The sequence below is a fragment of the Pteropus medius genome, unplaced genomic scaffold (assembly GCF_902729225.1).
Source record: "Pteropus medius unplaced genomic scaffold, Ma_sr-lr_union100, whole genome shotgun sequence".
Classification (NCBI taxonomy): Eukaryota; Metazoa; Chordata; class Mammalia; order Chiroptera; family Pteropodidae; genus Pteropus; species Pteropus medius.
In genome coordinates, this window is record NW_024355206.1 from 1,134,558 (window position 1) to 1,148,463 (window position 13,906).

General features: G+C 45.6%; 1 protein-coding gene and 1 pseudogene across 1 annotated transcript in view; one reads left to right on the forward strand and one right to left on the reverse strand.

The window, feature by feature from the left end:
* Window positions 1-13,906, forward strand: part of AGBL1 (AGBL carboxypeptidase 1) — a 535,540-nt gene that overhangs the window by 270,341 nt on the left and 251,293 nt on the right. The window contains exons 17-19 of the mRNA XM_039858445.1: window positions 2,188-2,336; window positions 3,532-3,619; window positions 11,803-11,947. Coding sequence (XP_039714379.1) covers window positions 2,188-2,336; window positions 3,532-3,619; window positions 11,803-11,947 — 382 coding nt within the window. The remainder of the gene's footprint in view (window positions 1-2,187; window positions 2,337-3,531; window positions 3,620-11,802; window positions 11,948-13,906) is intronic.
* Window positions 6,049-6,167, reverse strand: LOC120599434 (uncharacterized; annotated as a pseudogene).

Here is a 13,906-nt window from a genome sequence, read left to right on the forward strand (position 1 = left end):
TGCCTTGTGTCCCTGCCACAACTGACCAGTGAGCTCTCATTCATAGGCAAGGATTTTCTAGGCAAGGAAGTCTGTGGCTGCTCAAACTAGAAGAGGGACATAAAACAGACATTTCCGGTGGCGGAAGAGATCTCTGTTCTTGCTATAATCCTTCCTACGATGGCAGTGTAGACTACGTTTGCCATTTGCCAAAAGGCAAGATATAAAATCCATCTCCTGTGGGTGACCTTCTGAAAGGAACAGTCCGCAACCATCAATGGCGTGGCAGTCTCAGGCTTTGGGACCAGAAATCCAGAGCAACATCACCCCTTTCCAACCGGGAGACTGAGCATGTCGCCCAACTATGCCATGCCCTCCTTTCCTCACCCACAAAGAGGGGGCAGTAGGAGCAGCCACCCCAGAGGGGTCTTATGGGAGTTAGATAGCACACATGCAGCTCTTAGACGAGAGGCTGGCCTGTGGTGAGTGCGCAGTCAACATTAGCCCTTATTCAGCGGGGCGCAGTCGCCACGCTAGAGCTCAGAACTGAGTGTTGCTCAGACCTGTTTTGTATCCACTAGGAGTCATTTCTGGAGTTTTTATTTTTTGGGGGAGAGGTAAAAGGTGATCTCTCCTTCCCTCCCTCCCTCCCTCTCTCTTCTTCTCTCCCCCTCTCTCGTACACGGATTATTTCAAGGAAGCTCAGCACATAAAACAAGTACCCGCTGAGCTGCTCGGGCTGATAAAGGGAAAGACCATCATGTCGAGAATCCTCACCCACCTTCTTCTCTTTTCTGTTTGCTGGTTCACCTTCCGCTTCTTCCTACACTTTTATTATTCCTTCTCTCCGTGTATAATGTTCACAGGGTCCAGGAGAGCAGGCCTGCTTAGGGAACGGCTGGTGGGACAGCGATCCGTTCAGGGTGTGCCTTAGCTGCTGGCCTGGCTTGGGTCTCTCCATATATCTCCCTTTGGCCAGAGTGTAGAATCCTAAATGGATCAGTTGCGGTCAGGGTGACGGTCACATGACAGCGAACAAGCCTACTTACAGGCAAGGGATTTTTATGATCGTTTTTTTTGGAGAGAGCACCTTGTGGGCACAGCAGACAATTTAAGGGTCACAGACTTTCCACAATTGTTCACGTGAGTGCTTCTCAGCAGGTCATGCTTTTTCCTCGTATGGCAACCTCAGCAGTTAGAGTAAGGAGTGGGAATCCATCGGTCAGCTCTACTCTGCTCTGCTATGTGTTGTCCAGAGCTCTACCTTTCCACAAATCCCACTAGGGATTGCCCTTTATCATGGGTCCAGGGCAGGAGAGGATGACTATCTCAGAGCAAAAACATTGCCCTTTCGAGAAGAGCAGCTCCAGGAGCATGCCTAGGGGATGGGACAGCAATATTTTTGAAAATGAAGCACCCGAATATGTTTAAGTCAAAACTGCATTGCTAGTTCTTTTGCTAAAGCTCAGAAAATTAATTAGCTTTGGAGACAGAGTGACTGGGACGGGAAGGAAACACAAGAGCCTTTCGGGGTCCTGGAAGTGACCTGTATCTTGACCTGGGCAGTTGTCATCTGGTGTAGACAGATGAATTTGTTTAAATTTATTGAGTTTAAGATTAGTGAGCTTTCCTGCATGTACATCAATTAAGAAAGGGGAAAAAAATGAATAAACAACCAGCATAATTCATGTTTGTTGCTTTGCTGGGGATTTACATATATACATATACGTATATATAAATGTGTATGCATTATATTAGTTATATGTATTACATATATATTATACTAGTTAACTTTTATAAACACCACTGCATGTCTAGACGCTATTCCCACTTTCCAAATGAGAAGACTGAGGCTCAGGGTTGATGTCCAGCTTCGACCAGTAATGGCGCGTCCAACCAGATGTGATGAATTTTCTCTGGGAAAGAGTACACTTGCATTTTTCCAGCTAGATAGAGACTTCATCACAATTTAATAAAAAAGATATGCTACGGTTGTGTCACTGACTCTTCTAAACCAAAATGCCGCCCCCTACCTCCCCCGCCCTGAATTCCCATGACCTCCGTCCATGGCTGTGAGACCTGGGTGATGGGAGTATCACTCACCAGGGCACCGAGAGCCCGGGTCTTGGGTCTGTGACGCGTAGGCCGTCAGGGTCGGAGGTGACCTGTCAGACCCTTCACACTCCTGTCTTCCCTCCGACTTGGCAGGTTTGAGTACGACTTGCTGCTCAATGCCGACGTGAGCAGCGCCCAGCACCAGCAGTGGTTCTACTTCAAGGTGGGCGGCATGAGGCCCGCCGTCCCTTACCGTTTCAACATCATCAACTGTGAAAAGCCCAACAGCCAGTTTAATTACGGTACGAGCTCTGAATAGACAGTTTCTGGATGACAGTGGGGGTGATGCTGCTTGCTGATTATTCGGGTCCCCGTCAGAAGCCCTGCTTGGGTTCCCAAAGGGGTCGAAGGAGGGAGGGTTGACACGTTTTGGTTGCCAGGCGTGGCAAGAGTGTGGGGAAGCTAAAAATCCTCCCTCCGCCTCCCAGGGGACGTGAATACCGCGCTAACACCCCACCAATTCCCGACCCCCTCGCCCCACCTCGAACTTCTTGAGGTCAGCGAGCCCTCTCATTTATTTAGTTCTCTCCATCTCCCAAATCCCACGGTCTTGGGATAGACTTATTTGTTACAGACAGGCAAACAGCGCAACCCGACACTGATTTCCATTCAGAGAAAGCTCTGGAGAACGTTTACCTTCTCCTGAATACCTGTGCCATTTTTAGAGGAGACATGCAAGGGCCAAAGACTGACTGGCAGTCTGAATTTATATGGAACATTTGCAGGAATGGGAAATCTTGTGTTTTTGCCGGGTTGTGGACTAATTCGTTGAGCAGCTTTCAGGAAGGAGTAAATGTTCCCGTCTGTCCAGGTCCGAGCTCAGGAACTGCCTCTATTTTGTTCTGCTGCTGGAGAAACAGGAAATAGGGACCTCGACCCTTGTACTCACTCTGTGCGGCTGCTGTGATGAATCGCCACAAACTTTATGGCTTAAAACAAGACACATTTACTCTCTCACGGTTCTGGAGTCCCCAAGCCCACAATCAGTGACACTGGGCTAATGCCAAGGTGTTGGAAAGGCCATGCTCCCTCTGGAGATTCTAGGGGAGTTTCTGTTTTTTTTTGCTCCTTTTCCAGCTTTTAGAACTACGTTCTTCTCACTCCCTGGTCCCTTCCTGCATCGGCAAAGCCAGCAGCGTAGCATTTTCAAACGTGTCTCTGCTTCAGTCACACCGCTTCTCCTCTGTAGTCTACACTTGTTCAGACTCTCTTCTAAGGATGCTTGCAATTGAATTTGGGGCCCACTGGGATAACCTCCCCATCTCAGAGACCTTAATTTAATCAGATCTACAAAGTCTCTCTTGCCATGTAAGGTAATCGTCCCAGGTTCTGAGAATTAAGACCTGGATGTCATTGGGGGCCATCAGACAGCCCGCTACAACAGTTTTGCCCTTTTCTCTTTCCTCGGTGGATTAATCCCGCCTTTGTTTTGTTCAGGAATGCAGCCAACTCTGTATTCTGTGAAGGAGGCTCTTCTTGGCAGGCCCACCTGGATGCGGACAGGCTATGAAATCTGTTATTACAAGTGAGTTGCAATAGCGTTGTCTCTACTCAATCTCCTGCTTTTCCACTTTGCTCTTACAAACCTCAGCATTCTGAGCTTGTCTGCTATACCTGTCACTGTCTCAGCAGCAAATGCGTCGCCCTTCAGAGGCATAAGCATGGTCAGTGGCACTCATGGTAGACCCCAAGAAATAGCTTTTGATTTGCCAAATGGGGTCCATCTTCACGTAAACACATTGCAACCTTGATGAGGCCGTGTTGGACATTAGAAGTTGTACGGACTCAACTTGTGATTAGTGTATCGAGTTTTAGTTCTTTACCTCTTTCCATTTTTTTCCTGGTGAACAAAAAGTCTGAGAAGTCCCAGCCTGTTCTCGCCCATCCCATGCTTCAGTTTTCCAGAGCCGCTAAGGGTGGGTATGCGATAAATAACAGTTAGGTCACTGTTCCTCCATAGTAAGGTGATTTGGAAAAATGCAAAAGAGAGACAGTCTTCAAAATTCATCTTCCACACTTTATCAGTAGCCATTTTCATCAGTGTAACATATAAAATGATAATGAAATTTAAAGTAGCCATATCTTTCAGTCCAAGAAATCCAGACCCGTGAATTGCTGACTTGTGCTTTTTTTTTTGATGGAAAATAAGATACTAAAAAAACTGAAAATCAGACATTCTAGAATTTAGGTTGTCATCAGTATCACAGAATGTATAGGCACTTACGCTTCTTGGCCTTTGAGGCCAGGAGGACAGGAGCACCGATAGACACGAAAGGTCAAGAATAGTTGCTCTATCAGACCCAGAGGCAGAAATCGCCACAGAGGTAACGGTCTGCATGACAGAGCTGTGCTGACCGACAGTTTATAATAAAAGAGGTGGCAGCCTACAGTCCTTGATGGTTTGGGACATGGGCCTAAGTAATATTTTGATTCTATTCTCTAGAACAGTAGCAAAATATTGCAATGTCGTCGGTTTTCCATTCACCTCTCCGGCAATGACTCCTCCGGCCTATCTACTTAGAGACTCTGAGGATCTTTCTGTGGTCCAAAGAGATTTAGACTAAAAATCACCTCAAGGTAATAGAGGCCACAGCTGCAGGGGAAAATAACAAAAGCCTGGATTTGGACTTTGGTGTGTCAAGAACGGCTTTTCGTGTCCTCTGAAAAGAGTAACCTTAAATAAACATGAAAGACCCCACTTGCAGCCGGCTATGGATCTGGAGCTTAGTAAGAGTTTGGACAAGCCTAACATTTAGCATCCTCTCCCGGCGAGGCATAGCTCTTTCCGGAGGCTGGCCGTCTTGCAGGTGGAGGATAAGGAGCAGGCTTAAGGGGATGGATTAAGCACCCGCAGAAAGGAGAAAGAAGACGCCATGCATCCGAAAAGCACAGCCTTGGCCTAAGGAAAGCCAGTGCTAACTTTCCGAGCTCTCGGATTCATTAACGAGGCAATCGTTATGTGATTAAGGAGGAGCAGAGAGGTGGCAGAAGTCCGTGAATGTATAATGGAATTCATTTCTCACATTCCGGCCACGCATACAGCAGAGATAAATGGATGAGATTGCTACCTCGTTGTGCGGTCTGTTTTACGATTCCTCACCGCGTTGTGTTAATATAGTTCCAATACAGTGATCTAAAGATGGGACCGATCCATGTATCTCGACTCCGCCATAAACCAGAGCACCTTTCCTACTGCAGAATGCCTCAGAGTAAACACTACACCGCTCCCTTTCTACCCGTCGCGATCCGAGTCGATTTGCCCTAGAAGATTTCTTTGCTTCATCTCTGCCTTTTTTCTCTCCCCTGGGAGAACTTTACCTCCTTATTTGTCTTCGCTATATCATCAGGAACTCAGAAAGTTCTATTTCTATCATGCTGTGCAATTCCCAGATTTAGTGCCATGTTCTGTGCTGGGATGGTCACTGTGGAGAGAACCAGGGGCCATGGTCCCCGAGTTTGTCTATGGAAGGGTGAAGGAGAAGAAGATAGAAAGAATGGAACACTCGTCTCCCTCAAAAAGTGACAGCGATGGCCTGTGAAGGGGGCGGGCTGACTGCTTTGTGGGTCCTGTCATCAGCTAGAATGCAGCCTCCAAGCTATTTTGCTAGGCTATTATTTATTCACGAACTTCTCGCATAGATGTGTTTATAAATTATTTTTTGATCAGTTATATACGCATTACTATACTGATACATTGTGTGCAGTAGGAAACACGCAAAAGGTTAAGGTTTTTAAATGATGAGAAAAAGACGAAACAAATAATCATTTTAACCGTCTACCTCATTGTCACGTGTCAACCGTTGGGCAATGCAGGGGTAGGGGGCACTATCCCTCTGCCTAGTCAAAAATCCACGTATAACATTTTTTTTTTTAGGCAAGGCAACCTTTAGTTGACCTCACAGATTGTAAGGACCTTGTCAGCTTATAATCCCTTATTTTTTATTTTATTTTTTACGCCTACAGCACCTGGTCTTCCTAGGTGGTCTCTCATCCAATTACTAACCAGGCCCGACTCTGCTTAGCTTCCAAAATCAGACGGGATTGGGCTTGTTCAGGGTGGCATGGCTGTAGACTAAATATCCACGTATAACTTTTGACTCCCTCAAAACTTAACTATTAGCCTACTGTTGACCAGAGGCTTTACCGATAACATAAACATTCAATTAACATATATTTGATACGTTACATGTATTATATACTATATTCTTATAATAATGTAAGCTAGGAAATTAAGAAAATAATAAGAGAAAGTACATTTAAAGTATTTATTAAAAAAATTGTGTGTTAGTGTATGTACACAGTTCAAATTCTCGTTTAAGGGTTAACTATATTTTTATATTGCTGATAACTCAGGGCATATAACCTTAGGGTTCAGCATGAAAAACATAATGTAAATAGTCTTTTGGATAATTTTGAAAATCATTGGTTAACTTCCCAGATCTGATTAGATTATTTTTATATAAGTAAGAATTCTTGAGAAAGAGCTGGTATTAAGAGTAAGGTAGGGCATACCCATTCTTCCATTTTCTTGGCCATTTCTACTTGAAATAATACTATTGTCATTCTATGACTTCTAAGCAGAATTTTAAAAATTGTCTATATTGCAAGGTTTGGTTTAGATAAATTAGTGTAAATCCACTAATCTCGGCTTCTGCAAACTTAAATACCTTGCCAGAAGCTAAAAGCAAAAGAATGTGGTAGCGACCTATTTCTACCCCTCCTTTAGGGAGCCTCCTCCCATACAGCAATTGATACTTAACTACTTGACATATGAAAACCGTAGATGCGAAATGCAATGTGTTTTTCATATCTCAACCTTGGAAAACAACAGAGAAGAGGGGGTAAAATGGCTGTATCATACTCTAGTTTGTTTTGTAATTACTCACGACATCATATTGACATGGGCTGTGTAAGGCCAGCGGTGTTAATCCCCAGATTAAACCTTAGATAATTTCTTTCTCATTACCTAGATCCTAAGAAGTTTAAAGAGAAATTCTAGAACTTTCTCCTTGTGCTCAGTTGATCCTCCTGCCCCCGTCCCACACCCTCACCTCCTCCCTCTCCCCCACCCACCTAGCAGCTCAGTAGGCCAGAAACCACAAAGCGATCCCTACAGGGAAGAACGTTAAGGGGCAGGCTCATTTTTTCACGCCTCTCATGAAAGTAAGCAAGGCCAGTCTTCGTTTCTGCCTGACTTCGTCCCCTGCGGTCTGCTTCTGCAGGTACCATACGCCTTTGCAGAGTCCCTCCCAGCTCTGGGCTAACCTCGTTTCGGTGCTGAAGGGCAGAGGGAGGGTGACACGCTCGGTGTGGCTGTGTAGTACTCAGCGGCCGGTCTCTTGGTCTCTTCTGACATTTATTCTCCGCCGGCGAGAGGAGATGAACAGCTCACTCATGAAGATGAATGTCATACAAGAGCTCGGCCATCATGCCTCCTTCCCAGGGATCTCAGGAGAGAGATTGGGTGTTATGTAGATGATTAGAGACACCGCAGACAGGGGGGAGCCTGGCGACTTGGTTGTTCCACCCTACCAGGCCCCGTGAAGCGAAGCGACGCACCCTTGTTAAACACAGCCATCGTCATCGCAAGATTACCTAATTACTCTCTCTCTTAGCATTTGCTTATTTCATACACACAGAGGGGGAAAAAGAAGACTTCCCAGCATATTTTTAAGTACAAACGGAAATAGATGGAGTATATAACTGCATTTGTGTGCTTTGCTCCTTGCTTCATTGAAAGCTTTATGATTATGAAAGTGCAGATCATTCTGAAGATAAATGGTTCAGGGGACAGGAAAACAAAGAGGAGGCTTTTCTCTGTAGGATGGCTGGATGTCTGCAATCTCAGATCATCTTTGACCCTAGATGACCTGCCTGTCTGGGTTCCAGCAAATCAGAGATCACATTTGATTTCACCAGGCTTCTCCCCCACCTTGGGAGAGCATCTTGAGGAGAGACAGTGCTCAGAATCAAACTTCTACCACTCTTTAATGGTGTGGCCTTGGGAAAATTATCCCAGCCTCTCTCAACCTCAGATTTCTCATCTGTAAAACAGGGATAATAATGGCATCGACCTAAGAAAGCTGCTCTGACAATGAAATCAGGTAAAGCACACGGAAAGCTTCGAACAGCGTCTGGTGCATAGTAGGTGTTCATGAATGTTAGCAATTATTATTAATAACTAGGAGAAACACTTTACTGGCATCACATACCAATGACATAAAGAATCATAGTAATATGGATCAGTTTCGTCGGTTCTCATCTGGATTATGTTGCATTCCTTCTTTTATTTTAGACTTTAAGTTTATAGGCAGCCCTGATTTATGAAGATGAAAATTTCAAATTCTCGCTTGATGAATTGGGCCCCAAAACCTCTGGTCCATTCTTAAGAGAGGTGATGATGATGATTTTGATTAATAATAATAATAATAATAATAAATCTTGATTTTGAAGTAAGCCCACACTTAGAGTTGAATCCTGCTTACTCTGCCTGTTGTATGGAGCTGCCCAAGACATTTCACACCTGCGACCCTCCATTTCCTCATCTGTAGAGTGCGTATAATCCTTAGCTTCAAAAGGGATCATTACAGTTAGAGATAATATATGTTAAGCGTCCTAATTATTACTCCTGGCATCTAAGGTCCATTTATTCTACAGACTTTAACAGAGCAGCTGCTACGTTCAGGTACTGTGCCAAGCATGAAGATACACGAATGAATTAGCATGATTCCTGCCATGAAGTGTTGGCAGTGAGGGAGAGACACGGTATGATACGTAAGAACTACGTGAAAGGGCAGACATCAGGGAAGGCTTCCTGGAAGAGGAAATGTTCAAGTGGAGTCTTGACGGAAGATGAGGAGCTGGCTGAATGAAGAAGAAGGAAAGGGGTTTCCATACGACAGAAGAACAGGGGGACCATTTAAAATATGAAGGATGAATGTGACCGCCTTGCAAACATCCCTCAGTATGTTCACATAAGAACCGGGAAAACAAAAATAATTTGTTGATGGGATCTCACTTTATGGTGGACAAATTGAATTGTAGCAAGCCAAGGGCTTCACTTTAGGGACATATCAGGCGTTTCCCGTTGAGGAAGGGGATCTTGGGAAAGTTTAAAGGTCTCTGAAGAGGGAAGTTTCAGGGGTAGTAGAACCATTTCCTGGATCCTCCTGTTCTAATACGGCCACCAGGAGGGTCAGTGGGGGATCCCGACGTTTGTTTTAGGTCCAGCTAGAGTTTAAACCCCAAGCCAGGGTGGTGACTGCATCTCCTTTAGCCGAAACTCATCCTGGATGAGAAATATCCATCTTTTCTTCAATTCCCGCAGTCTGCAACCACCCTGAAACAGGCTTATCAGAGGAGAGCTTTTAGTCTTGGCCATGAGAAGTGGCCTGAGTGTGAGTGTGTGTGTGTGTGTGCGTGTGTGTATGAGAAGGTAGATTTCATAGAGATAAAACTATCATTCACATTTCTTACACTTTCCTTAAATCACTAGCACCCGGGCTCCCAGAAGCTCAAAAGTTACGAATGATCCCATTTTCTCTCTCTCTCTCTTGATTTTACTATAGCTGTTCCTCGCCTGGAGCCCAGGTTCGGTGTGAATGGCAGGAAGAGCAAAGAGATGGGGCTTTCACACCCTCACTTCCTTTCTGTCGTGCTCCCTCCAGTGGCTGGTGGGGTCAGGTCGAGTTTGCTTAGTGTGCACGCACGTGCCTGTGATTTCAGTGTCCTTGAGAGTACAATGGGAAACCTAAAAAAACGGCAAGGCTCCTGTCCAGTGAGACCACGCCCACTTGCCCTTGGGGGCAGCTCTTCACCTTAAGGACAGGTGCCCTTCATTGTTTGCAAGAACTGGGCGATGGTGAGGCACTAGATGTGTTTCCATCTGCCTTTACCCTCACCTGGTGTGTGTGTGTGTGTGTGTGTGTGTGTGTGTGTCTGTGTGCAAAGTGTGTGCTCCCATATCTATGTTTACAGGTGAACTTCTTCCACGCTTTGACCATTTTGACAAGCTTATGTCATTTTGGTCGGCTCTTCCATTGTGGGAAGGTGTGATTGGCTAGGCTCATCTCGGTGTGAACTGAGGATGCATTTGCCGGTGGAGACTTTATGAGTGAACTCAGAAAGAGAAAAGAGATAGAGCATATGTGGCTTGCAAGCTTTCCAAACTCCCACCTGCTTCGTTACATACGCTCCGATAACCAGAGCTTTAGCTCAGGAGAAACTACAGAATGTTGGAGGAATCTGGAGAAAGTAGACTCAATTACGTATTGAGATTGAGATGGCGCTGTAGGTGAAGATGCCTTTTTGAAGTTTCGAGTCCTATTGTCACAGAAGAAATGGGTCCCATTAATGTGATGCTGAACAGCTGGGTGGGGTGGTCACTCGGGGCTCACACCATTAGGGGGCATCCTTCTCTCCCTAGAATGACCCAGGCTCCAGGGAGCCATGTGGGAAGAAACCAAGGCCAGAGAAATGTATCAGGCCATAGTCTGTGAGATTACCACGCTCTTTTACTCCCATTTCTAGTTTTATAAATGGAAAATAACTGCAAAACTCTCGTTTGCCTCTTTTTTTTTTTTTTTTGCTTTGGCAGGGGTGGGTGGTGTGAAGGTAGCAAAAAGTCAGAAAAGAATAATCCATATTTTTTTATATGTTGAAAGAGCACACAGAATAATTCTCTACTTCTTCCCTCTCCCCACCCTTTCCCCCAAGAAGACCCCAACGCACAGTGGACAAGTAAGCCAACATTAGAAATGTTCGAAGGTGCGACCACATCTTTTGGTGCCCATGCGTATTTTGCATTACGATGCGGGCTTGATGATAACATGTCTCGGGAAAGCCTGCACAGCTGTATCAGCATCAACGGGAATGGCAAGAGCATATTTGGCAGCGTGTGGGGAAAATATTGTGCAGACTGTACTTCTGGGGGCAATTTACTGTGATACTGTTCTCTGAAGTCTCGAAATTGATTCTGCATCTTTGACAAAGGGAAATGTGCAGGCTCCAGCTCTAAGAAGCCGAGCCACATTTGGGGTGAGAAGTACATCCTGTTGGGAGGATTCTTTCTGTAGTGGAAAGGACAGAGACTTTGCAGACAGATCTGGGTTCGAGTCCCATATTAACCTCTTACTAGCTCTGTGACCTTTGACAAGTTAACTTTTCGAAGCCTTTGCTTCTTCATCTACGGAACGGGTCATCGCAGAGATAGCATGAGATGGCGTATGTTACGTTTCGAGTTGGAACTCGACATATAGTGGTGATGGCTAATAAGCCCACTTGGCAGGCGGAAGGGGAAGGAAGGGCTCCGCTTCGTGGTCTAGGGAGCGGCAGAGGTCGGGCAAACTCAGATTTGAGTAATAAAGTATATGTCTGCAGTCGAATCCTAGAAAAAACAGAATGATCCACATTTTCCTCTGTTTTCTAGCTCAGTGACTCTATAGCCTCATTTTTAGACACAGCAAGGAAAGGCCTGTGGCATATATACTATAATTAGGAGCCAGATGGACCAGTCTAGATGCTGCTGATTTGGCTCGTGACCTGGCAGTAAGCGCACTTGTACATTTCTCTGTTTTCTAAACTTCTCCCACATCGTGTTTCGAATAAACATTTTGCCCGCGTGTAACACAAGAGCTTGATAGCACCTGGGTCCCCAAACGACTGTTTCCCCCGCCTCTCCCTCAGTCTCCTCTCTCCTTTCTCTTTCAGAAACCATTATCGGCAGAGTGCAACCGTCACGGGGGCAGCGTCTGGAAAGTGTTATTATACCCTCACCTTCACCGTCACCTTCCCGCACAATGAGGATGTCTGCTACCTGGCTTACCACTACCCGTACACCTATACCACACTCACGGTAACTTCCACTTTACAGCGTCACCCCGGCAGGCCTGGAGGGGCTCTCTGACGTCGTCCCAGAAACATTCAGGAGACCCTAATTCCAAGGGAGCCAGAGTTTGTTGTCATGGCCCGTGGCATTCTGAAGGCCTAAGTGGCATGCGGTGCTTCTCAATGGCGGGTTGAGTGTAGGAGGCAGGGGCTCTATCTTTAAGAAGCCCTCAAGCAGTGGGATTGGAGTGAGGTTAGCAGGTTGACATGCGGCAAACGCGTCAGGTAAGCTGAGGTACACATCGAAAGGATGTTTCTCATCGAGAGGAATCGAGCATAAAGCATGGAGATAGAAAGCTTGGAAAACCTCCCTGAGTCTGTGAGCAAGCAGCCCCGTCAGCTTTCTGCTGGTCCCCATGGGATCCAGGGTGGACGAGAAGAGTGGAAGCATAGAACACTTAGTGACCACCAACGAGGGCCTTGATCATTATGCGGGAGGAACGTGGTATAAGTCAGTCCGAACTTGAAGACAGTGTTCCGTGTTCTCTCAGGCCCTGCAAAAGGGTCACGAGACAAATTGGAGCTAACTGCTTCCATCATGCAGTTTTCTGTCATTCGAAGAAGCTGGCAAACCATCCCCTCCCTCTTTCACCTAGCTATTTCATGGATACCCTGATGATTAATGAGCTAAGCATCTTCTATGAAGCTCTTTCATCCTCTATGTTAATGCAAAATGTTATTAGCATATTTATAATCATAGGTGTACTTATGAGTGTATATACATCACTTAGCCTGAAGGATGAGCATTTTCATTTTAAATCTGTGATAAGGAGTTGGGAAAGATAATAACCAAGAACGTCTTTGCCTTCAAAAGGAACGTTCAGGTACAGATGAAAACTTTTTCTCCATCGAGAAGGCACATCGCAAACCACTTGGCTCACTGCTGCATGAAAACGCACCCGCCCTTCTCTGCACATGTTGTCTGGCCTAAAGAGTGATCGTCACTGTTTTCCAGATTGCAAAAGATAACACGACTAGTTTTATTTGTGTGTCACAGTTTGAGATCTCAAGAAGTGAATCCAAGAAATGTGTATCGCAAGCGAGGCCATAACAAGCCGCGTTTGTTATAAGAGATGCTTATTGCTGCGTTTGTTATAAAGGATGCTTATTGCTTTTCGGGCCCTGGAAGAGGCAAGAGTCATAATCCCTTTCAACAGCTGTTCTTATTGTCTCACTTGTGAAACACCACAAGGAAATCAAAGGGGGACGATTCCTGTCTGAATGCATGTTTGCCTTTCCCCTTGGGGTGTCATCTAGTCAGGCTGATGAGAAGTCTGAGTTTCCTTCAGCCAGGCCTGGAAGGCATCTGAATTCTTACTTTGAAGTTCAGATTTTGAATGAGCGTGTGTGCAGGCACTTAGCAAGCACCCATCAGAACAGCTTGGGATAAGAACCCCTCAGGACACGTTTGGGGAACAATACTATCCAGCTAAACCACCTCCGTGATACTCACGCTTATCATTACAATCCATGGGGCGATGACTTGAACTCAGCCATCAGAGATCCATTACATAATCACACAACTCCATGACTACATGTGCCAGTAAAACTGGACTTCGGTTGTAGTAGCTGTTGTTTGTCATAGCTTGTGCCTCTGGGATCCACTTGCCTTTTGTGGTCTTGTCAGAGCAGAGCACAGGGTCTGAAGTTTGCAATCAACAGATAGCTTAGAAGCCACTGGGGTTAACGAGGCAATCATTTCGTCTTGATGAGGGACAGAAACACAAGAAAAGAGGGCTCCTCTTCTGGTCACTTGGCCTCAATGAGGAGAGAAAAGTCTTATTAGTGGATGCTCATTGGCTTGCTACTTAGCCTATTGACTGTGAATCTCTTCCCCCTAGGGACGTTGGAGGAGGGTTAATGAGAAAGACAGGAAAGCGATACATTTTCATTTCTCCTAAATGAGTAGAACCGAGTAAGAAAGACA